The 26,379-nt window shown below is 38.2% G+C and overlaps 1 protein-coding gene and 1 pseudogene across 1 annotated transcript in view; both read left to right on the top strand.

Annotated features, from left to right (window-relative positions):
• LOC113406708 (A-kinase anchor protein 11-like) overlaps nucleotides 1–15,122 on the top strand; it is a 44,509-nt gene extending 29,387 nt beyond the window's left edge. Inside the window, exons 6-9 of the mRNA XM_029911791.1 lie at nucleotides 5,031–5,114; nucleotides 5,832–5,878; nucleotides 10,749–10,909; nucleotides 14,914–15,122. Of these exons, the coding sequence (XP_029767651.1) occupies nucleotides 5,031–5,114; nucleotides 5,832–5,878; nucleotides 10,749–10,909; nucleotides 14,914–15,060 (439 nt within the window). The 3' untranslated portion in view covers nucleotides 15,061–15,122. The remainder of the gene's footprint in view (nucleotides 1–5,030; nucleotides 5,115–5,831; nucleotides 5,879–10,748; nucleotides 10,910–14,913) is intronic.
• LOC113406707 overlaps nucleotides 15,112–26,379 on the top strand; it is a 23,556-nt pseudogene continuing 12,288 nt past the window's right edge.

Here is a 26,379-nt window from a genome sequence, read left to right as displayed (position 1 = left end):
TGTTGCTCATGTCCATTCCATTACCCCCCCCCTCCTGCCCCTCTGTCGGTAAGAAGGAACTGAGAGGGCATAGGGCCGGCAGCGCCTGATATACCGACTCATGAGCGCGGGACTCCAGGGGGCGTTACAGCCGACCCTACGGATACCGCTAAGGCAAAAATCTCTGACGACTGTGCACGTGGGCGCGCACACTCCTAGAATGGTATGAACATGAGCAACACATCTCAAAGAACAGGTAGGTAACTGTTTATTCATTGGTTCCACTTTATCCTGAGGCACTAATTTACATATTAGTTTTGTATCATCAGATATCTGTTTTCTTTGTGTTGAAACAGAAAGATTACTTTGGACAGCAGAGAGTGCTTTAATCATTCTTAATAGTCTCTGCTGCAATAGTTTTTTGTAAAGTTTTACTAAACCGGTTTCATTGGATTCCATTTCCTCTGTCTTGCTTCTAATCTCCCCTGTGAAACATTTTATAGACAGACAGCCCTCCATCAATTAACTAAGTCATGTCCCATCATCCCCAAATATCTCATAAATATAAGTGGTAAGTGACTTTTCTTTGCTCTGAATTTATTTATCTAAATATGCATCTCTTCCTGCCCCTCCCCCCAAAGTGGTAAGATGAACTGGTTGGGCCCACTTTTATTTAGACTTGATTTTCATACATTCTGTATTCAAAGTACCCTGAAATTAAAGCCCTTTTGTGGCAGCAGCATCCTGTAGCCCTCTCTCTTTCAGAGCTCTGAATTCTTCACTCTTCCACTGAAAGGATTAACAGGTGAATGGCTAAGGGGATCTACTTTACAGACACTGCAGTTCATTCCTTTTTCTGTTTCATCATTGAAGCTACCTGTTAAAAACCTCTGTATTGGTCATATATAGACCACATCACTTCAGGACATTCAGACCTAGTGCTAAACAGCTTTGTTTTCTTTTATAGCTACTTGCTGTACCAGTAAGTCACACATACCCCAGTACATAACTTTTATCATAGATCTTCTAAAGAAGCAATAGTCCAGTTTACCAGCACATTCAGAAAGCTTCTATTTATGGCTGTGCTTTGCTATCTCCCTACTACCTTACTTAACATGTATTTTCCTTTTGACGTTTCTAAATTGTCTTCCAATGCCAAGAGTTTTTATCCAATCAGGAGTGTGGTTCACAAGTTTTGCTTAGTGACTTGTGATTAGATTTCAATTCTTATACGAATATTCACTCCGTTTTGAAACTGAATTGGAAGTAGACATTCAGACGTAATCTTCCATGTGGAAGAAATTGATAGATGTTAGGCTGTCTGCAGAACTGAGTAGACGGCATAAACGCACAGGTTATATTTAGTTAGGCTTGGCAGAACTCAATTTTTTTTTTTTTTTTTTTGCAATTTCAATAAGTAATACCAGTTTTAAAATATTTTTTTCCAATTTTGACTATTAGTATTCACAGTTGTGGAAATTATGCTGGGTAGTGTTGGGGTTAGGGTTCAGGCAGTGCTGGTAGCGGAGCTTCTGGGCATGCCCAGCACTGACCGCAGAGCTGCAGGGGGCTCCCTGTACAGCTGAAGGGCCCAAGAGATTGGGGTACAAGGTGCAGAGGAGGCTGTGTCCTGGCCCGGCACAGCAGAAACCCCCTGGCCAGGTCTGCAAGGAGGAGGACGAGCTGTTCAGGTTGCTGCTGAAGGGTTCCTGCCTGGCAACAATGCCACATTCCTTGCTAGAGAGTGGGTGAGCAGGGCCATGACTGCGGAGCTACAGATGGCTCTCTGCGCTGCTGCAGGGCTGATGACTCTCAGTTCTTGCAGCACCAGGTGCACTGGGGAGGCTGCACTCACTCTGACTGTTACCAATGGATATTTTTCGTCCATTTCAGTGTTTCAGCTGAAGTTGACGTTTACAGACATCTACCAATTTACATTGAATCCTGCCAAGCCTATATTTAGTTATCTTCATAACTATAAGAGCTAGACTCATAATTTTTATTGGTTTAGGTATTGATGCACAGGATGAATTCCCCAGAGTAAAGCATCTGTACCTCAAGCTGTTGCAGTCCTGTCCAGCGTGTCTTGCTTTCCTCTTATTAAATATTTTCTATGGGAAGAGTACATTCTATGTAGTGACTCTTAAACAATATATATACTTATCTTGATGGGATTTAGAGAGGTTTGTTCAGTTTTTGGATTGAAGAGAGATTGGATTAATGCAAATCCTTTGAAGACACAGGAATAGGCATCCCACTTTAGGATACAGGATGCCTTGAAAGAGTAGTAATTGGTTACAAAGCCTTATATCTCCAATTTACTGTGGTGAACATGACCTGGGATAATTCTAATGCAATAGCCTTTGTAAAGGTAGTTGGTAGCTTTTAGTTCAATGTCTGGTGGATACATGTACCTAATACAAAAGATACTTACTTGACAGACCACCAAGTTTTACTTATTCCACTGGTTTCTCTATCAGTCATGGGTGAGGGCAGTGTGAGGGAACTTTATAATATTCCTTTCTGTTCACTGCATGTTCTGTGAATAGATGACTTCATTCTCCAGGGATCTTAATCTAGCATCTAGCAACGGCACAAAATTCACTTTACAAGTTTTTTTATTGGCGTTTATTTACAATTGCATTGCTTTATAAAGGATGAAAATCTTCAGGCCTCAGAGCGCAAAACAGCCACTAATTGATACTTTTAGGAAGAAACTTCTCTTATCGGCAGGTTATACCATTATTGGCAGACAGGGTTTCTTGTGACTTCCTAATCAGGAAAGAGATCTTGGAGTCATCGTAGATAGTTCTCTGAAGACCTCCACACAGTGTGCAGCGGCAGTCAAAAAAGCAAACAGGATGTTAGGAATCGTTAAAAAGGGATAGAGAATAAGACAGAGAATATCTTATTGCCCTTATATAAATCCATGGAAAGCTCACATTTTGAATACTGCGTACAGATGTGGTCTCCTCATCTCAAAAAGATATACTGGCACTAGAAAAGGTTCAGAGAAGGGCAACTATAATGATTAGGGGTTTGGAACAGGAACTCTCCATATGAGGAGAGATTAAAGAGGCTAGGACTTTTCAGCTTGGAAAAGAGAAGACTAAGGGGGGATATGATAGAGGTATATAAAATCATGAGTGGTGTGGAGAAAGTGAATAAGGAAAAGTTATTTACTTGTTCCCATAATATAAGAACTAGGGGCCACCAAATGAAATCAATAGGCAGCAGGTTTAAAACAAATAAAAGGAAGTTCTTCACACAGCGCACAGTCAACCTTTGGAACTCCTTGCCTGAGGAGGTTGTGAAGGCTCGGACTATAACAGGGTTTAAAAGAGAACTAGATAAATTCATGGAGGTTAAGTCCATTAATGGCTATTAGTCAGGATGGGTAAGGAATGGTGTCCCTAGCCTCTGTTTGTCAGAGGGTGGAGCTGGATGGCAGGAGAGAGATCACTTGATCATTACCTGTTAGGTTCACTCCCTCTGGGGCACCTGGCATTGGCCACTGTCAGCAGACAGGATACAGGGCTGGATGGACCTTTATGGCCATTCTTATGTTCTTATGAAAACAGATACTTTGCTACTACACAGTCTAGCCACGTGGCTGAGTATCTAGTTTGAGCAATTGAAACATTAGTGTGGCTTGTTGAAAATATATAAAGCTGCTCCATAATCAGAGCAGCATTATGTACAAGATAATTCTATTAGATTCCAAGCATCATACTTTTTTTCTCTTTTACAGTCTGACTGAGACCCTAATCACTTTTTACTGACCTCTTTTAGTTTCTGTTTTTGTTTTTTAGTTACACTTCAGAATGTCTAGATGAAAGGTGCTATATGTATGTGTAAAGCAGTCACCTGAATAAACTATATTTAATGTTTGTGCTGTGGAATGCTATATTTGTAATTCAGAACTAAAAACTTCATTTTTTTGTATATATAAAAATGAAAATGTTCACATAGTATATAGCACACTGTTGCTTGAGAAATATTTTCACAACTGTCTGTATAATAATTAGTTTTTGTAGTATTGTAATTATCCATGTAATTGTAGTAATTGCATGTCCAATACTTCTGTGAATTTGAGAATTTTTTTTTAAAGCTGTGCCATTTTAGTTGGTTTGCTGCAATTTTAGAACTTAATTGCTTTTTTTGGAGACTCTAGAAATCGCTGCTTTTGTTTTTCTTTATTGGAATAGTGAACAGACATACTAAAACACAGCATGTTCTTAGTTAAGTGCACCAAACTGGCTGAATCAGAGTTCTGCAACATTTTTTAAAAATATATTGGAAGGTTCCAGGCATTCAAGTTAAATTAGCATTCACCTCTTTGTTCTAAGGTGGTGTTTTACCCAATTTAGCCCTGTCCTGCATAGAAACATAAAAAATAAATTCAATCTGTCTGTGGAATGGATCTCCAACTACTAGTGAAATAAAACCTTGTAGCAAAATAAGAAGTCATGTTTTAGAAGTGTTCTAAACAATAAAGAGCAATGTTAAAAAAGTCACCTGTAAAGAATTTTATAGTTGGGATGAAGTAAAATATTTTCTGCATATTAATCATTTTTCAATTCTAAACTTTTCCTGCTAATCAGACCTGTTGTAGATCACTGCTGGGGTTTTGGAATGAGATTTACAGAAATATTTTTATTGTGAAGCCTTCTTCACAGTGTATACTTGTACGAGCTCTTGCCTAATATTTTATATGCATACGCTTACGTTGTGACCTGTGACCAGTCCTGTTGAAATCAATGAGACTATTTGCACAAATAAAGATCTGTAGATTTGGGCCCAAGGACAGAATTACTGTAAACAGTGACTTGGAAAATAAGTGTGAGTACAAATTAATCTTGAAACCTGCTTATAGTGCTCACCAGATTTCATGATTGTGCAGCTTACTATTCTGAACAGCCCTGATGGTCATGCTTATACTCTGTTCCAGCAAACCTACATACATCAAAGCAGCTTTGAGGAAAATAAAGGTTCTAGTTTGAGCTATTGTTCTTTTCTAGTTCAGCTCTGTTCTCTTCTTCCCCTGGCAGTAATGGTAACAGCAGTAGCTGGAGCAGTCTTGGTTTAGAAGGAGATATGTATGAGGAGAATTTATCCTTTCCAACATCAGACAGGTTGGTCGAGTCCAAAAATTTAAACAGATAGGTTCCTCATAATTAATGCATGAAATCATCACTTTTGAAGATGAGGGATACAATTAATGTGTTAATCTGATACATTATCAACGTGCTTTTTTCACTTAATCATGACAATGAATTCATACTGAATGGATAAATTCTGCTGTGCTAAAATGCAAATGTCTAATTGCAAAATGAAAAATACCTTTTGTGCATGTTCTGCTTTGCTAGTCTCTAAGTCGTTCATTTGCTTTGTCATGCAAACAAGAGAGCTTGCTTCCTACAGGATTTCTGTTTTGTTTTTTCTTTTGCTTCAGCTTATGAAAACTTTTTAAATTATTTTATAGCGGGGTCTTTAATATGAATAATATAAACTGAAAGAATGCAGTGAACTATTTTGTTTTTTGTAATGAAGCTAAAATAAACTTTCCTGCTTACTCAAAAGTAGCAACATGTTTTTTTCCTTTTTAAAATCCCTTAGAATTTTTTTTCATATTAAGGTAGGATTTCTTTATTAGTTTTTTTTTTTTAAACCTTGGGAACTTGTTAACAAACCCAATTACAACATGAAATGGTGTAAGAAGCAAAGATGCTTTTTCATGGTCATGTTCCTTTTCTCTTTAACACTCATCACTGATTCTTAGGATTGGCTCCATCCATCGTGAATGTATTGGGTATCTGTTAATTCTTTGATATTTTATTTTTAAAATCCAGTGATGGAACAGAAGATAAAGATGAAGACCCCAAGGATGTTGTAGAAGGTAATGATGATTTCAGTACAGGTTGCGATAACTGACTTTTGTAATTTTACATGGGTTAGTTTTAATAATTATTTTGCTTTGGTAGTACACACACAGCAATGTGACAACCCTGTTATACAAGGACTTTTACATAGCACACATCAAGTAAGTGTAAAGGGATATTGTTAATCTAGAACCATTTAGGGTATGTCTACCCTGCATCTCGGAGGGAGCATCCCAGTGTGGCTCCAAAAACTTGCAATAGCGGGGCTTAGCATGCTAAATTAGCTGTGTAGACGTTGCTTTGGTGTTGCTACTCAGGCTGGATCTTGGTGGGCTTGAGAGCCTGAATGACAGCCTGAGTTGCAACATCAAACCATGTCTACACAGCTATTTTTAGCATGCTAGCAAAGCCCTGCTAGTGTGAGTTTGTGGACCCGGACTGTGAGGCTCCCTTCCGGATGCAGTGTAGATATACCTATAAACATTTTCTAATGCCCTTTAAACTGTGGTATATGGAAAATATAGGTTACAGTGCTGTTCAGATAATATGTACCTTTATTCACATAAGCCATTGAACTCTGTGTCTATCTCATTGGAAGTGTAAATTCATGTGTGTCATCATTCTGTGGAAGATATTAAATACAGGTGATTTTAACTTTTCCACAAGGACTGTATTGAGTGCACATTGGCCCAGATTCTCTGCTGTGCTGTTTCCTTTTACTGAAGCACAGAATAGGATCTGTCAGGGAACTTGTTACAGCTCATTAATTCTGAGGGTAACTCTGCACTGGCTCCAGTGTAGATGTGAGCTGCCAAAGGATTTTACACCAGCAGAGGATAGCTAGAATACACTGTGCTCTGGGCATGCTCCTTCTCTGTCCCTGAGAAGGGCTACTAGGATGATCAGAAGCATGGAAAACATACTTTTGAGAGGAGACTTGTGGAGCTTGGCTTGTTTAGCCTAACCAAACGAAGGCTGAGGGGAGATATGACTGCTGTACACATACATACATCAGAGAGATAAATACGAGAGAGGGAGAGGCATTATTTAAGTTAAGCGCCAATGGATATAAACTGCCATCAACAAGTTTAGGCTTGAAATTAGACAAAGGGTTCTAATCATCAGAGGAGTGAAGTTCGGAAACAGCCTTCCAAGGGGAGCAGTAGGACCAAAAAACGCAAGTTTCAAAATTGAGCTTGATAAGTTTATGGAGGGGGTGTTATGATGAGCTTGCCTACAGTGGCATGTGGTCCATCTGTGACTGCTAGTAGCAAATATCCGCAACGGCCAGAGACAGGACACTGAATGGGGAGGGCTCTGAGTTACTACATATAATTCTTTCCCAGGTGTCTGGCTGGTCCGTCTTGCCGACGTGCTCAGGGTCCAGCTGATGACCATGTCGGGGTTTGAAAGAATTTTGGGTCAGATTGGCAGAAACCCTGCCTTCCTCTGCAGCCTGGGGCACGGATCTTTTGCCGATTTAAGCTAGAGTAAATGGTGGATTCTCTGTAACATAAAGTCTTTAAATCATTTTGAGAACTTCAGTAACTCAACCAGAGGATATGGGTCTGTTACAGCAGTAGGTGGGTAAGATTCTGTGATGTGCAGGAGATTAGACTAGATGATCATGTCAGTCTCTTCTGGCCTTAAAATCTATAGGTCTGTGAGCCCGGGGCCAGATGAAGGGAGGGCTTGTGTTCGAGCTGGTTATGACATCTCTGTGCCAGCTGACACTCCCATATATTGGGAAGATGTTTTAGATGGGACCACACGAGTTTGCTGACTGACAAGGCCTCTGAAGTGTGAAAGAATAAACCTCTAGTTAACTCTTTCCACTAGGGAGTGAATTTTGCTGCACAACTTCAGTGACTTGATGTGGGGAAACATACTTTCTGATGTGGAATACAACCACGGTCTTTTGAAAAAATAAATTAGTAGATGTTAAGGAAAAGTAAAGAAAGTTTGGCTTGCCATTAAGCATCTGCAAGAATCTGAGGGAGATGATTGACTAAATTAATCCTGCTTCTCCTGTCTTTATCTACACAATTATCTTTTTAATAGCTAATACCTTTTGTGTAATGTAATTGTATTCTGCTCTGTAGGTATACTACAGTGCCTTCAATATTAAATTGTTAGCTTTCCTTGTGTTTCCTACTTGATTGAAAGAGCCTTAAATTGTAGCATCCACCAAGTGGCTTATAAGTAAAACCGTTCTTGATTTTTAACTTTTTACACAATTCCAAAATGTTTTCTAGAGTTTAATATATTACTCTTTTATTATGGAATTTTGTGGTCCATTTTTTTAGTGCAGCTATTTCCATTTTATCGAGTTATCCACTCATCATTCAATGGAGAGAATTGTTGTTTCTTATCATTTTATTGCTTGCTTTCTGGTATCACCCAAAGACCACAATCAGGATTGTGACCCTTTGTGCATGCTGAGCAAACACACAGGTAGGATAACCCCTGCCCTGAAGAACATTAGAGTATGTCACAGTATGGACCGAAAAATACATACTCTGCATTCATTTGGTAGCTAAGTATGAAACAAATATAATGCAAATTGCATTCAGTTTTCCTAATGTCTGTTCCATCTGTCAGAATTTCTTGTTAATTTATCTGTTTAGCTAAATCAGTTCTAATTGTTCTGTTGTGTGGTTAGACTTTATTATGCTATCAGAGAATGACCACTTGTGAAGAGATCATGATTATCTTGTGAAGAGATCACGATTACACTTTATCTGTCTGGGGATTCGGCCTGCTTTGAGCAGGGGGTTGGACTAGATGACGACCTGAGGTCCCTTCCAACCCTGATATTCTATGATTCTATGTCAGTCACTAGTTCTGTCTTCTCTAAACTAAGAGATGGGTGAGGTAATATCTTTTGTTGGACCAACTTCTGTGGATGAAAGAGAGAAGCTTTCAAGCTTATGCAGAGCTCTTCTTCTGGTCAGAACTCTGTGTTAGCTCGAAAGCTTGTCTTTCTCACCAACAGAAGTTGGTTCAATAAAAAAATATCACCTCACCCACTTTCCAATGTGCTGGGGAGTGCTTGACCCCAGACCCCACCCCCACTCCTGTCCTTCCTCCCCCAAGGTCCCCACCTCATCTCTTCCCACCCCTGCTCCACCCCCACCCACTTCTTCCCACCCCACCTCTTCCTCGCTCACCCCTCCCCCCCGAGCCTCCTGCAGGCCGCGAAACAGCTGATTGCAGCGGGTGGAAGGCATGGGGAGGGAGGGGGAGGCGCTGATCGGCGGGGCTTGCTGGTGGGCAGGAGGCGCTGAGAGGAGGGGGAAGTTCCAATAGGGGGGCTGCCAGTGGGTGCTCAGCACCCACCATATTTCCCCATGGCTGCTCCAGCTCCGGAACACCCACGGAGTCGGCACCTATGACCTCACCCACTTTGTCTCTTTAATATCCTATGACCAGCACAGCCACAACAACACTGCAAACATTCTCTAAGCTAATTTTATTTGAGGTACCTTTCCAGCTATAGGATTTCTGGGTGAAGGTCTTCAATTTCCTCAGTGAATAATTAGCATATGAAACCGAAAAGCATGTAATCACTAGGCAAGTCCATCATATGTAGACATGTTACCACATCATTTTCAATCCATTTAAGTATCAGGGATTTTCTGAAATTAGCATTTTCCTTCTATGACATGTCAAGCTTCCAGGCATATAGCCAAATCATTTCCCCATTGCCTGCCAAATGTGTACCTACTATTAACTCTTGGTTCCCCCATTGTCAGTTACATTCCTTTCTTTTTATTTTTTCCTCCCAGAGGGCGGGCAGTCCTCTTCATTACAGGATCTCTCTTCCTCCTTGCTGAGCTTTGCCACATTGGTGTGAATTTCAATTAAATTGTGTGCTACAATAGAATTATATAAATTATTCCATGAAAGCCTATAGAAGCTAAACTGATGTAAACTGTGTACTTTAATACAGGCATTTAATACAAATAGTCGTATATCTGGTAAGAAAGAATGTAAGCCATACTTAGAGGAAGGGGGACTGTATTTTGGAAAGCAGTGACTCCAAAAAGGGCGCAATGGTCATCACAGATAACCAACTAAATATGAGCTGCCTTTGTGATGCTGTGGCAGAAAGGGCTAACATGATGCTTAGTTGTATTAATAGTGGAACATCAAGCAGGAGTAGGGAGGTGGCTATTGCCTCTCTGTCTAGCCTTGGTGAGATGACTTCTGGAATAGTGCGCCTAATTCTGGTACCTATACTTTAAAAAGGATCTTGAAAAGTTGGAGATGACTCAGAAAAGAGTAGAAAGTATGGTTTGAGTTCTGAAAAAATGTCTCACAGTGAAATGTTAAAGGAGCTCAGTCAACTTAGTGTTTTGTATAGAAGGTTAAGAGGCAGTTTGATCAGTGTGTAATTTGTACAGAGAGAAGTTATATTATACTAAAGGGCTATTTAATCTAGCAGTTGAGAGTTTAACAACAGCCAGTGTTTGAAAGTTGAAGTTAGCAAATTTCAGACTGGAAGTAAAATGCAGATTTTTAACTATGAGGGCAATTAATCATTCAAACATATTATCAGGGGATATGGTAAATTTTCCATCATTTGGACTCTTTAAATCAAGATTAGATTTCTTTCTGCCTTCAGGTTTGCTTTAGTTCAGCCACAGGTTGTGGAGCTAGTGATGCTTTCCCTTCCCCATCCCAACCTATACAGGAGAATAGGACGCTTTCAGACCAGTGTGTTTTCTAATCTCTGCTACTTGATCAAAATATGTTTGTTAAAATGAGAGTTAAAAATGAGGTATTTAATATATACATTCTCATTAAATACCTAGTTCACCTGTCTCAAAAGAGTCTGCGGTTGACTTGCAGATTTGATTGTTTGCGTTTTATTTTTAATATTAGGTGTGGGGCAGGTAGGAAAGGCATTGCTAATAGTGAATGTTGACATGGAACCACATATGGTGGACCCCCAGCTGAGAACGACCCTGCAGTGGCTGGCGGCTTCTGAAACAGAGGTGTCTGAGCTTCGTTTTCATGACACTGCTACGAAGGAATTCATTCTCGTGAGTACTGCGGTGTTGCCATGTGATTGCAAAGTGTGATTAGATTTTTTTATAATATTTATTATCTGTTCCTGCTGCATTTGCCAATGAAGTATGAGGTATTCAGAGAAATTACTTAATTATTTTAATCCTTAGAGAGAATGAGAGCCTGTTTGTCTCTGAATATAGCATATACAGAATTCTATCAAGTGCTCAGTTAACCATATATTTTAATGACTTATTTCATTTAAATTTAATCGAAAGCAGATAAAATATAAAAGCTTCCCTTTAACTGAATGGACTGCATTTTCAAACATTATTTTTGCAGCATTTGTTTCAGTTAGCAAAAAATTGACCCTTGCCATTGCCAAGACCTTATCCATACAAGTGAACTTAAATTGCAATTATTTGGTTTATAGCTTTGTGCAATCCCCAGTAGAGCACACCATACTCTCCTGGGACCACACTTTGCTTCCCAATTGTGTAATCATTAATCTCTTCAGCAGAGCTCCAAACCCTTAAAGGGATAGGGCAATCGATTTAAGTGACAGGGCTCAGGTAAATATAATCCTGGCATGCCATTATGAGTGCTACACTGGGAGGTAGTGGTCACATAATCCAGAAAGCATCAGAATATGAACTGACTACTGAAACCAGATATTGTATATTGATTGAGCTTTCCCAGTACCTTATTTTGAAGTGGGTTGAAATATTTGAATTAACACAGGTAAAAAATTAGAATACTGTAGTAACATGTTGGATGAAATCAAATGGGATAACAATGGGGAGTCAGAGGATATACTGGGGAAATAGAGTGCCTCTCACAGATTTGTAACCTTTTCATGCACCATGTGAGATTTATGCTTGAACTTAACTAACAAACGACGACCAGGTCAGTCTGACCCAATAACATTTATCATCTTCCTATGGTTTGAAACAAGGTAGCATCAGTGTCATTTCTGGATAACTCAGAAAACTGTCATCAGAGGATTGAAGGTTTGGAGGATGAAAGATTTTCTAAAGTGATTCTTAAAATTTCATTTGTTCTTATTCATTTGGGCTTCATTCCTGATATAGTTTCAGTGTGGACAGTTTATCCAGAGCCCCACTTCAGAATCAGGGCATTATTCTTAATTTCGAGGTTTCCTTTAAAAAAACAAACAAAACAAAACAAACCCTTGATTCCTATGTACAGTTTCTTCATCTGTAAAATGGGAAAATGCTGCTTATCTGGCTTCTCAAGCATTTTATGTAGTACTGCATAAACGCTAGTTGTTGTTGTTTATTATTTATTAACATTATTTCATAGAATCATAGAATCATAGAATATCAGGGTTGGAAGGGACCTCAGGAGGTCATCTAGTCCAACCCCCTGCTCAAAGCAGGACCTAATCCCCAACTAAATCATTTCTTCCAGATACGATGATTACTTTCCATAAAAACGTTTTAACATTCCCAACAAACAATCAGATATATCAACCAGTAAACACCAAGCATATTGGTCCTAATTCTAGGACCTAGAGTAACTCCTTTGATTTCAGTTCTTTCAGTGAATTAAAAACACCAAACTTCCGAACTCTGTGCATTTCACTTCTTTATTTTGTATTTATTCTGTTTGCTGCTTTTGTGCCTATGAACAGGGCCCCATTGTGCTAGGCTCTGTACAGTAGTGGTAGAGTAGTAGTATGCAGTGTAGAAGACAGTTCCTGCCCTGAAGATGATATAATATAAATAAGATTTAAAAGTAAGCAACAGTGTTTTAACCCCACAAGGTCTTTTTATAAAGAATATGATGTAATTGTTTAAATACAGTATTTCGGGGGTGTTGTGGGCATACAAGCTGATTTTTCAAAAATGGGTGCCTAAAATTTCATGCCTCGAAATCCTTATTTAGATACTTCAAGTTACCTACCATTCAGAAGTACACAGCACCGCCCCAACTGGCCATAACTTGAATCCTAATATATAAATAGAAGTACTTCTGAAATAGCTGTCAGGTGAGATGCCACTAAATTGAAATTGACAATCCTTGACACCAAGAGAACAGAGCAACTCCTACTAAAAGATCTCATAAAATCTGAACATATGACCTATATCCTTCCCCTTTTGGGCTTACTGTCTTGGGGCTTGTCACAGTGAATTTTATACACATCTAGATCAGGCCCTTAACTATTTTAAAAAAGGGAAAAAATAATCCATTTTTTTATTTAATAATCAAATTTGTTTTTTTAATCAAATGATAACTCACTTAATGAAAACAACTCTCATCTCCGTATCATGCACACTTAATAAAGCTACCATATCCCTTTTCTGTAAAACCAACAAAGAAACCATTATTCTTAACACTTGCTACCACTCATCAAATGCAGTAACAGGAAGCTCAAGAGAGTTCTGGAAAATGCACAATTTAAAAGGAAAAAAAAACAGTGAGCAATATAAATAGCTTTAATAAAGATGACAGTCATTTATAGAGGGAAAAATAATTAAACTGCTGACTCAAAGGAACAAAACTGGACCTAACTATTATAGGCGTCCTGGTCTCCATCCACCCATTTAAAAATACCTCATTTCTACTTGAGTAAACTGAAATATATAGCGGTACTGATGACAGTAGGAAATAGACCAGTCTGATGAAGAAAGTATGGGCTTGACCTTTGAACCCTGAATTGAAACAATAAGATTTAGAAGAGCCAGATGCCGTCTTTGCATCTTTGTTTTATTATATTTTTACTTTCCCAGTATATGAATTACAAAAACTGATAAAGTGTTTACAATATATTTACTTAGCCACTAGAAAATAATCCTGTTTAAGAACATCAGCCAAATTTATGTTTGGATTATGACAATTGAGCAGCCTCACTTCTGGAATCTTCATGAAATAGTCTCCAAAGTGGGGTGCGCAAGAGGATCCTTGGGGGTGCACAGCAGGAGGTGCGCTTTTTTTTTTTTTTTTGCTTTGGCAAAAATGGTAGAGCTGGCGCGGCAAGGGGTGCGTACTCAAAAAACTTTTACTGAAAAAAAGTGAAAAGTCAAAAAATGTGTTACGACTTTTTTGAAATTTTTTCCTTTTTTTTTGGTTGGCCATAACTGTTTTCCAAATTCGACATAATTTGCTAATAGTTTCTGTGCCTCAAAAAATTAAATTTAGTATTTGCCATTTTTTTAATATTTGCCGAGGTCTACTCTACTCATTTAGACAAGAGTGGTAGATGTGCTATAAATCTATTTCTTTTGTATTTTAACTTCCTCTTGATGTGGAATATTTGTTAGAGAGGGGATTCAAGCTGGACTAACAGCCTTCAGTTACTGAAGACAAGCATGGATGAGCTAAATGTAAAGAAAAACAGTGGGTGCAATGGTGGAAGAAACCAGAATAAAAGGTTGTAAAACTTGAGGCTTGCAAAACATGTTAATTTGTCACTGTCTCACAGTGCTTAGTATATATCTAATATATGAGGATTCCTGGTTCAGACCTCTGAGGGAAAAGTAATTTCCAACTACACTGGCTCTGCTTGTAAGTGGAAGTTCAACTTATACTTTTTGTTTGTTTTCTTTGGAGACATTGAAATTTCCTAACTGGAGACTGTGTTTCCGTTGAGGGCAGAGTGTATATATACAACCAAACCACACTATATGTTGTGAAAGGAAAATCCACATCCTTATATTAATCCTTACTTTTGTCTTTTACAGTATTACATGTGTACTATTGGGGGTGGTAGCAAATGTATTAATCTTAAGTTCAGAATTTCCTGTTTTCTGCAACCCCCATCAACCACAGACCACATTGCTGTGGGACCATATCACTTGAAAATGTCACTTCCTTGGGAAGAAATTTTTATGGAAACTAACTTAAAAAAATGTTTGGTCCTTGAGGAAGTTTTGTTTTTATAGCTGTGGAATAATGTTTAACTCTTCACAGCTGGTTTTCTAATAAGACCTGATGTTTCAAGGAGAATTTTCATAACTGTCAATCATTCAAGCTATTTATTTCACTAGCTTAAATATTTTTGTTGTTGTTTCTCTAGCTTTCAAAAAGACTGAGAGAGAGAGACTGGAAAGTGGGAGATCTCTTGCAAGCAGTGCTGAAATACTGTGAAATGATGGAGAAGATGTCTGATGGGGATAGACTTCTGAATAAACCTTTATTTGGCTGGCTTCTGGAAAATGTCTGAAAAATCCAAAGACCCAATATTCTTCCCTTCATTTCTCCTTTAGAAGGAGACATGAAGGACAAAGATGTATAGCGTTAAAATTTAACTGACAAATGGTCTATTAACTGTCAGCATTTTAAGAGACTTTGGGGTGAAAGTAAATATAGCTGTTCTGTAAGTATTTTGTGACACTGTGTACGGTATGTTTATCCAGTGCATATCTTCATAATTGATATCAGGGTATTGTGTCCATCCACGCATATTTGTATATACTGCTGTGTTCAGACTATAGAATGTGTATGAAGAAAGATCTTGTCCATGGACAATAGTTGACAGGTGATAAAACAGGATATACAGGGATTCCCACTGTATTGGTATAGTTGTTTATAATTGGAGGCATACTATATTAATAGCATTATTAAGTTTGAATTGCTAAAGAAACATGTTTCAATTTTACATGCTACCATTTTTATTGCAAATTCTATGTTTTGAAGCATTTTGATATGTTGGTATGACATATTAATGCATTAGAAATAGTAAGTACTTGTTGGAGATTTTCCTCTTGGAATTTTGCCGTCTTTTCAGAAAAACAGTTCCTTATCCCTAATCCTCCACATATAAATGATTTTTGTGTCACAAATTGATCTTCTGAATAAGGACCACTTTAAAATAGTAAATTTTCTTAAAATATAAAAAGAGAAAAGTTTTGTAAATTGGTTGTCATTTTTCTTCAATACCTTTTGCTAAAATTCTTGTTTTAAAGGAAGCCATTCAATCAAGTCTTTTAACAAATGGAACTGTGAGGTTGGTTACTAATGCTGTCTAGTTGTCCTATGGTTGAAGGGTTTGTCTGTGTCTTTACATGCCTATTGGTTTGTAAGTGCTAATAGTTAATCATCTTGTTTTGTTTTACAGACCCTTTAGGAGATAAAGTGCTCCCTGACGAATACCAGGATGCTATCTCAAAAGTGATGTCACTGCAAGAGAATCATGGGGCCTTATCTATTTTGGGTGGCTGTAGGAATTTAAACAGCCAGCTGACTTTAAAGGACTGTAGCTGTTTAAATCACCAAATTTAGAACCAGATCCTAGGAAGTTGAGAACTTACAATGGAAATTGCATATGCTCAGCAACTCTCACAATTTCATCTTTGGTTACAGATAAAGGTCCATGCATATAGCTGGTGAGCCCACCAGCACTTTCCTTGCAGTGCCATTGTGCTTTGAAAAAGTATGTGAGTGCTCATCTTTTAGCCATTACAGTAATCTATAAAAAGACCACCCCCTGCCAACATTGGAATGTGGTTAAGATAAAGGTCCTTCTTCAAACCAAACTGAAAGATGACTTAACTTTTAAGGGGAGTCCTCTTTTTTGTGTGTGTGTGTGAGAGTGAGTGTGTATGTATGTATGTATTTGTATAATATATATAAAAAAATTAATGTATACAACCTAGACCACTGACACCAGTTTAAATTTCCAGTTTCTTATGTCTGCTCAGGTACTGTTACCTGAGTTTAATTTCATGTTGCTGTATCATCTCATTAATTGAAAAAACAATTGGTGCCTCATGGCAAAATTTAAAAAAAACCTATTTAGAGATAATTTTGTTTCATATGGGCAATTTGGTCTAGTTGATTTAAGTATAGCACAAGGAGACAGTTCTAATCCTAGTTTTGCTTCTGATTTGCTGTGTGCCCTTGCCCAAATTACTTAACTTCTTTGTCTTAAGTCCCCCAGTGTGTATAATGCAAATAATGACAATTGTTTTTTACAGTGCTTTGAAAATATGAAGAATTAAGGTTTGTTGTTTTGTCATCCTCCCCAAGCCCCATCCCCCTCCCTCCCCAAAAAAGATATTTTTCAGGGGCTTATGTTTTCCTGGTATGTGTGCATGTGCATGGTTGGTTGATTGTCTTTTTTGTTTTCTTTTTGTTTTTTTTTGAGAACGTTGGCTCTTTCTGCTTAGTCCTCATTTGAAACCAAGCTCCGTTTGTGACCTCTCCCGTTTGCCAGAGCAATCAATAGAATTATCACAAATAGAAAATTGACTTTAAGTGATAAGCAACACGAGCCAAATGAATCTTAAAAACAATTCCACTGTGCCAAATTCTGCTCTGATTTACGCTCTTTGCAATCCCATTAGTGATCTTTCAAGGGTTGAAGGACAGCACAGAATATTGGTCCAAGGTTTCCAAGTCCCCATTAGTGTCCCAAATTAAAACAGGGATGAGAAATACAAAAAATAATGTAAATACACAACTGTCTGTAAAAAGAACAGTTTTCCAAAAATTTCCATGCAGCATCAACAGATTAACAAATTTGTAGAATATGATGGATTTCTAAAAAGTCGGTTAACAGATTATCACTTTTTTATGAGGTTGGTTTTCTACAAAAGGTAGACAGATGAGCAGGTTCTTTGACATGTATGAAGGTTTAAACAGTAGTTAAGCAGGAAATAGTTCATTTACATTAAAACGATAGTATAACTTTTAAAAAGTGATTCTTGCTTAGAGACTTTGGCCCCAAATATATCCACGGTTTAACTGCATTGACTTAAGTGGTACATCAGGAATGAATTTGACCCATTAGCTTTTTCTCTAAGTAACAATTAGCACAGATTTCAAATATATGTGTATAGGTTTTTGATGGAAAATACTTAATTTTTACTTTAAAGTAGATAATATTTTTACAAATCTTCTTTAAATTTATGTTAAGGCATTGTCATCTGGCTTCAGGACTCTTTCAATTACCAGTTGAATATTAAAAATAGGAGACAAGTTTACTGATAATTTAACTTTCATGCAATTGTCATTAAATAAACAAAACTATAACATTTCGTGGGAATCCTTATCCTGAACAAATCTGATTGTCATAATCTGTCCTGTTAATGAGGAAAATTGTCTTCTATTCTAAAGTGAATCAAAGGTTATTCCATAAACTAGTTTATTTAAACCATTCCCTTCAGCGTACAAGTGTAATGAAATGAAAATTCACCGTGAACGAGACAGTGGGCCAAATGATGATCTCTCAAACCAGACCAAATCTGAAGTATCTCCAGGATTTAGACCAGTTTAATAGAGCAGAATTTATCCCATTATGTGTATTGTGTGTATGTATTGGCATACTAAAATTAGGGAAACTTGTTTTGGTTATTCTTTAATTTTAGATTGATAGAAATATATGCAATAGCTACACTGTTCCAGAATACCATTTAGTAACCAAATTATAAATATATCTTTGGTATTTTGAAAATTGGTAATGTTTTGATATATTTTATAAGATTCTGTAGTTAAAGCACGTTAAGAAGGGTCCCTCTATAAAATAGCAGTGAAAATGACAATGTTAAAACAAATATATTTTCTCTTCCAATTTGTAAAACAAGATGCAAACAAAAGCCTTAATATTAGGATTTTTTTAAAGCATTTCTAACAAGCCCATATGGTAAAATGCCATTAGCAAGATCTAGTGTTTCGCTTTCAAAATGAGAACACGAAATAACTCAAGCCTAGGCACTTATTTAAAAGTGATATAAATAGTACATCTATCCTTGGTGCTCTTTGAGCGAAAAAATCACCATTCCGGAACTTATGATGTCTCTCAAAGATGTATCAGATTTTGAATGTTACATTTTTCTAATGTAACTGTATCTATGGGACCTCTTCTATAAAGAGATGCTCAGACTTGGGAAGGTGGGAACGCAGTAAGTAGTAAACATTGTCACCAGCACAAGAGGAGCTAGTATTTGCATTAGCTACTTACAAAGAATTATATGAAGGAATAAAATATTGGTTTCAGAAATTTGTGGTGTTTTTGGTTTAGTTTAACAATTTCAGATTTTCAGCAAGAGCCACTACTGTCAAACTTATACTGTACTTGAGCTTTGAAGAGGTAGGTACAGTGTCTGACCACTGTAGTCACTTTATTTTGTACCATCTTTGTACATTCCTGTTGTATAGCTGGAATTGTAGTTCTAGAGGGTCATTGTTCTTTGTAATGTCTGAATAGTATTTAATACCAAACTATATTGTTGTTAGCTGTAACTGCTGCTTATTTGGTTACTTGTGCATTCTTATGATAATTCACAGCCCAGTTTAGTGACTCAATTGTATACCAGAAGCAGAGTGAATAACTTTAAATGTTTATGTAACTATACTAAATGAATACAATATGAAGGTCTTGTACTGTAAAAAAGTGACATCTTTTGCCATTTTAGTAATTTGATAATGTATTCAGTTACCAGATTATGAACTTCAGGTTGCACTAAATTTGTCCTTGTTTTTAGCAGTGGCTTCAAATAAAATAAACACATCTTGTGTGCTTTCAAGAGAACTGTCATTTATTGTAAACTCTTAGAATTTTCTTTTTTTCTTTTCAGCTCTCACAAACTAAGTAGGATTGGTCCTGGTTATGTGAAAGAACTCAAAGGCTGAGACAGTAAATAGCACTAGTGCTAGAGTAGATGGTCTTCTAACTGAGTTAGCACTAAATCGGTGTCCCAGCAGGATGTTAAAAAACATGGTAGTGCTCTCCTTGGCATGAGAGGTGAAAACCAAGGTTCTGACCACTTGTAGTAAAGATCTCTTGGTCCTTTTTATGAAAGTTAGCGAAGTTAATGCTGGTTTTCTTGCCAAATTCCAAGTTGAGAATTGCATCCTGCCCACCTAAGTCTCCCCTACACTTGTCAGTTCAATACAGTGTTCTTCACTTCCTGTTCTAAACAGTAGTGTAGTGTTGTGTGCTTAGCAGCTCCCTAAAGTGTTGACCATTCAGTGCTGGGTGAAGTGATTCCTGCATAGATTGTGCAGTGTTTGAGGAATCCTTAAGCATGAAAGACTGCTATGGAGTCTTCAGGATTAATGCAAGAAGATATGTGGTAATGAAAGTATATGCATATGTATATTGATTAAAAATACTTAACTGATCTGGTGTTCTATGAACTAATTTTGGTTTGCTTAACTTGTCAGATAAGGAATTGCTTTATTGTAAACTACATCAAAGTGACTAGACTGTGCTAAGTTCAAAGACACAATGTGGAGAATGAGTCAAATACTCAAGGAAGAAGTAAATTACATTAACATGTTTGTTGCTATACTAACACATTGAAAACAGTTGTTTTGAGGAGCAAGAAGTTGGGGAGGTTGATTTCACAATTTTTAAAAAAATATAATTTTAGCAAAAAAAAACCCCAAGTGGTCTTTATGGATATTGAGTTGGATATTTTTGTATGTACTTGATAGTTTCATTTGGTAACATTCTTTGCTTCAAGAAATCCATTAGAAGGGAGACTTTTATGCTTTTGATTGTTTCACATTCAACTGAATGGAAATCTCTACTGAATGGCTTGAAAATATATTGTATGCACTCTTGCTACGTTACATGGTAAAAAATAAACAGGACAAAAAGGAAATTTGGTGGGGATGAGTAGGGGAGATATATTCATGATTTGGAGATTTTTCTTGCCTCTAGGAACTTCTTTGTAACAGGTTCTGGTTCTCTCTGATTTCTGCTCAGCTATGTAACTACATCAAGTCAGTCTGGCAATGTCTGTTTAATCCAGACGTACTAAAACGTCTGTTGTCCTCAGTTACTCCATGCCATTCCACTAGCACATACCCTGCTCCCGCTCCTTACACCTCCCTTGTTTCCTTGCTGGCTTCTCCCCCGTCCATAGCTTGAGCTCCCAATGTGACTAACTTCCATGCTGATTACCGTCCTGAGGATCAGATTGAGAGGTGGCCAGGGAAGTGTCATGCTAGGACTGCAGGCTGAGGTTGAAGAACGATGCTCTGACAGGTACCTTGGGTAGATATCAAATGCCTGGTAGCCCGTCTCCCTCCCCACCCCACCCCCCATCAAGGCAAGTTGCAAAGTCTATGATCCTCAGAAACAAGGGAACTATCTATGACAAGTGTGAGACCAGTGTGAGTGGTAACAAGAAGCTTCTTAGTGACTGGCCCCTGATCCTGGAGCTCCTTTCCACAACAGTTAAGAAGGACCATGAATCAGGGCCTTCAGGAGAAAATATCAGATCCTTCTCTTCAGCATTGTTTTCAAGAAAAATAATAAAGAGCCTTGTTCCTGTTTGTGGAAAAGGTGGCAGAGATGGGATTATTTGTTTAATCCATGTTTTGGATGTTTATAATTGTATAACTACTGAGATGGATTAGAGTTCTTCTTCTGTCTGTTTCTTATCCCTGTGGTATCTTCTCTCACATCAACTCCTCTATCCACAGTCACACTTCCCAGGCTCACCTTCCAAAAACCCTGTGGCCAGAACACCTCACTTGTCCACAAGGGTACCTCCTTGTTCACACCTACTTCATTTGTGTCATTGTCCCCATCTGATCAGCACTGCTGTCTTCACACTGTTTTTTTCCTGACCGCAGCCTGTTGTCCTGATGTGACTCCCACTCTGCTGATTCTTGGCCGACGGGAGTGGTTAAAAACCAACAACTGGGGAGACTGTTCAGTTGGGAGGGTAAGCCATGGAAGGAGGTCACCTCCCAGAAACCATCAAGCAGCAAAGCAGAAGAAACAACCTAAATTATAGTCCCCCCCCCCCACCTAAAAAAAAAATCTGGTTGTTTAGGTTTGGGATCTGTTTCATTACTGTCAAAACTCTGAAATTTTATGCTGACCAGAAAGCATGGCTAAGTAGCTACAGAAATATAATGTAAATTTAACATACTGTATTGTTTGCACAGACCAAGCATATTTGCTGTGCTGTATGGAAGCTGCTACCCAAGCTGTTCTAGACTTGATTTTAACAAATAGGGAGGAACTCGTTGAGAATTTGAAAGTAGAAGGCAGCTTGGGTGAAAGTGATCATGAAATCATAGAGTTTGCAATTCTAAGGAAGGGTAGAAGGGAGAACAGCAAAATAGAGACAATGGATTTCAGGAAGGCGGATTTTGGTAAGCTCAGAGAGCTGATAGGTAAGGTCCCATGGGAATCAAGACTGAGGGGAAAAACAACTGAGGAGAGTTGGCAGTTTTTCAAAGGGACACTATTAAGGGCCCAAAAGCAAGCTATTCCGCTGGTTAGGAAAGATAGAAAATGTGGCAAAAGACCACCTTGGCTTAACCACGAGATCTTGCATGATCTAAAAAATAAAAAGGAGTCATATAAAAAATGGAAACTAGGACAGATTACAAAGGATGAATATAGGCAAACAACACAGGAATGCAGGGGCAAGATTAGAAAGGCAAAGGCACAAAATGAGCTCAAACTAGCTACGGGAATAAAGGGGAACAAGAAGACTTTTTATCAATACATTAGAAGCAAGAGGAAGACCAAAGACAGGGTAGGCCCACTGCTTAGTGAAGAGGGAGAAACAGTAACAGGAAACTTGGAAATGGCAGAGATGCTTAATGACTTCTTTGTTTCGGTCTTCACCGAGAAGTCTGAAGGAATGCCTAACATAGTGAATGCTAATGGGAAGGGGGTAGGTTTAGCAGATAAAATAAAAAAAGAACACGTTAAAAATCACTTAGAAAAGTTAGATGCCTGCAAGTCACCAGGGCCTGATGAAATGCATCCTAGAATACTCAAGGAGCTAATAGAGGAGGTATCTGAGCCTCTAGCTATTATCTTTGGAAAATCATGGGAGACGGGAGAGATTCCAGAAGACTGGAAAAGGGCAAATATAGTGCCCATCTATAAAAAGGGAAATAAAAACAACCCAGGAAACTACAGACCAGTTAGTTTAACTTCTGTGCCAGGGAAGATAATGGAGCAAGTAATTAAGGAAATCATCTGCAAACGCTTGGAAGGTGGTAAGGTGATAGGGAACAGCCAGCATGGATTTGTAAAGAACAAATCATGTCAAACCAATCTGATAGCTTTCTTTGATAGGATAACGAGTCTTGTGGATAAGGGAGAAGCTGTGGATGTGGTATACCTAGACTTTAGTAAGGCATTTGATACGGTCTCGCATGATATTCTTATCGACAAACTAGGCAAATACAATTTAGATGGGGCTACTATAAGGTGGGTGCATAACTGGCTGGATAACCGAGAGTTGTTATTAATGGTTCCCAATCCTGCTGGAAAGGCATAACGAGTGGGGTTCCGCAGGGGTCTGTTTTGGGACCGGCTCTGTTCAATATCTTCATTAACGACTTAGATATTGGCATAGAAAGTACGCTTATTAAGTTTGCGGATGATACCAAACTGGGAGGGATTGCAACTGCTTTGGAGGACAGGGTCATAATTCAAAATGATCTGGACAAATTGGAGAAATGGTCTGAGTTAAACAGGATGAAGTTTAACAAAGACAAATGCAAAGTGCTCCACTTAGGAAGAAAAAATCAGTTTCACACATACAGAATGGGAAGAGACAGTTTAGGAAGGAGTACGGCAGAAAGGGATCTAGGGGTTATAGTGGACCACAAGCTAAATATGAGTCAACAGTGTGATGCTGTTGCAAAAAAAAGCAAACATGATTCTGGGATGTATTAACAGGTGTGTTGTGAGCAAGACACGAGAAGTCATTCTTCTGCTCTACTCTGCTCTGGTTAGGCCTCAGCTGGAGTATTGTGTCCAGTTCTGGGCACCGCATTTCAAGAAAGATGTGGAGAAATTGGAAAGGGTCCAGAGAAGAGCAACAAGAATGATTAAAGGTCTTGAGAACATGACCTATGAAGGAAGGCTGAAAGAATTGGGTTTGTTTAGTTTGGAAAAGAGAAGACTGAGAGAGGACATGATAGCAGTTTTCAGGTATCTAAAAGGGTGTCATAAGGAGGAGGGAGAAAACTTGTTCACCTTAGCCTCTGAGGATAGAACAAAAAGCAATGGGCTTAAACTGCAGCAAGGGAGGTCTAGGTTGGACATTAGGAAAAAGTTCCTAGCTGTCAGGGTGGTTAAACACTGGAATAAATTGCCTAGGGAGGTTGTGGAATCTCCATCTCTGGAGATATTTAAGAGTAGGTTAGATAAATGTCTATCAGGGATGGTCTAGACAGTATTTGGTCCTGCCATGCGGGCAGGGGATTGGACTCGATGACCTCTCGAGGTCCCTTCCAGTCCTAGAATCTATGAATCTATGAATAGACACAAGACCAGACTCACCCTGCTATTAGCAGTCACAATTCCAGCAAAATCAGTAGAGTTGCTTATATCATCTCAGTTTGGACCATTATGTTTAATAACAAATTGGATATGATTTTTGATTTACTTCTCATTGAAAAAGGGTACGTTTTCACAATTATCACCTCTTCACCTTATGCTGTCAGCAGACATTACAGCCAGATTGGTTAACCACACAAAATCAGTCATGCTTTTCCTTCTCCTCCAAGAATGTTAGTGTAATATGAACAGAAATACAGTAAAGGGCTAACTTACCATCTTGTCACCATGGAAACCCTAGATTCACAGGAGATAAATCATGTTTCCTTTGAAGAGTGGAATATAAAAGAAATGACCAAGCAAGAAACTCTCCATGGAAAATAAACTGAGGAAGAAGCTAATTGTAACATAATTGCCTGGGGAAATCACTTCCAGAGACAGAGTAACATTTATTAACTGCTACGTTAAACTGAACTCTTTAAATTTATTCTATTATGTAACATACCCATTAATTATTAAAACTAGTTACTTTGAATTAACATGTAATAAATTCATCTGGGTTTTAAAGGAACTATGCTGTAGCATCTCCATAGCAACACAAGGGTGCACATTTCAGACACCATTGATTTAGGAGCTAACTGAACTGACATCTCAATTTAAAGTTGAAATCCGGAGAGCAGAAAAAATTTGGTTGCTCTGACATTGGGGTGGGGTGGTTGGAGTAGTGAAAGGGTTAAGCTGGAACATCTTGACTGGCCTCATAAATGTTGGCTTCTTCAGTAAAACCTCTCTCTTCCTGTGACTGCCTGAGAAAATAAAGAGGTGGGTGTTGAAAATTCCCAAAAGAGTCTGGAGGGGCCTCCTTAATGTGATCAAAGAGCTTTTGAGAAGCTGTTTGTAAGGCTTCTTATAGACCTAGCTTTAGAGGAGAACTAAGGATCATTTTTGATTAAAGATACTTTTTTCCTTCTCCTTATACTGTCTTTGAGTGTGCTGTTTAGTGTGCATGCTTACCTTGTAGTTATGGTATGCTTAGGGTTAAACTTGTTTTATATTTTCCCTCAATGTAATAGCTTTCTATAATTATAGAGAACAATAATTTGAGTACGGAAGCATTCCTATGCTAACCACCCACAGAACATGCTGCCCTAATATAGATGAATTGGCAGATAACCCTTAGCCCTCTGTACTCATGTTAACAAAATAAGGGCTGTTTGGTAGCATCATCCTTTTTTAATTTTCTATTTTAAAACCTAAACACCGGATTCCATAATTAAGATGAGGTTTCAATCATCCTACCAAAAATTCATGTATTATCTACTTAATTTAGAGAGCATGGGCTTTACTCGTTATATTACCCTAATGATCCAGACATCTCAGTTCATTTAAAGGTAGATTAATATCCTCACAAGTGTCCTGTGTTTACAACTCCCATGTGCGAATACACAGTCATGCAATAAATTCAGTATCTGTAGCAGGGTGACTAATCTCCAGGCAATCAAGGGGATAGGTGCTGTGTGTCTCAAGCCTTTCTAAAGGTAGCTGCCATTGGGCTGTGCCAGAAAGAACAACTGAAAACCCTGAGATTTCTTCATGGCTACCTTGCACCCCATCATTGCACTTTATGGCTCAGTGTTTCTGTCATTATTGGAAGGAAAGAAAGAAACATAAGTCCAACCTCATTTTTAATTATATTGTAATGGGTTTCCTTTAGCTAGGTTGCAGGCAGGGCTGTGTGGTTTGAGAGAGGTTGGAGGATGTGTGTGTGCGGGGTGGGGAGAGGTGCATACACACAATCAGAATTATATGTTTCATACTACAAAAATGAATCCAGATTACTGGGTAGAAGGAGAGCGAAGTCAGGGTCTGATGGAGGGTTGGAGAGCTGCTTAATTTTCACTATGCCTGAACAACAAGCAGCATTGCCAGCTCTTGCAAGTCCCACAATGTGATGTTTTTCTTTAACCCCCACCTTTTGTAGCCTCACTTTTCTTTTTCTTTTTTTTTTTAAACGAAATTTCTGGCCATCATGGTTGTGGAGAAAAGCTTGAAAATGTAAACCAAGTGCATATAAAAACCAGATGTGCAAAGAAAGAACACACAATTATTTTTAAAAATCTCATGGCTTTAAAGCCAGTCTTGTGATTTTTTTTTTTTTGGTGTCCTGACTCATAATTTTTGAACACGTGGGTTTGGCAATAATAATCCAGCATATCTCTTCCTCCTGGATTTTATACAGTGTCATCTTCATTGTTGTAGCACCCATGACCTTAG

The sequence above is a fragment of the Terrapene carolina genome, unplaced genomic scaffold (genome assembly GCF_002925995.2).
Source record: "Terrapene carolina triunguis isolate 2854851 unplaced genomic scaffold, T_m_triunguis-2.0 Scaffold18, whole genome shotgun sequence".
NCBI classification, from domain to species: domain Eukaryota; kingdom Metazoa; phylum Chordata; order Testudines; family Emydidae; genus Terrapene; species Terrapene triunguis.
This window is presented reverse-complemented; position numbering and strand designations above follow the sequence as displayed.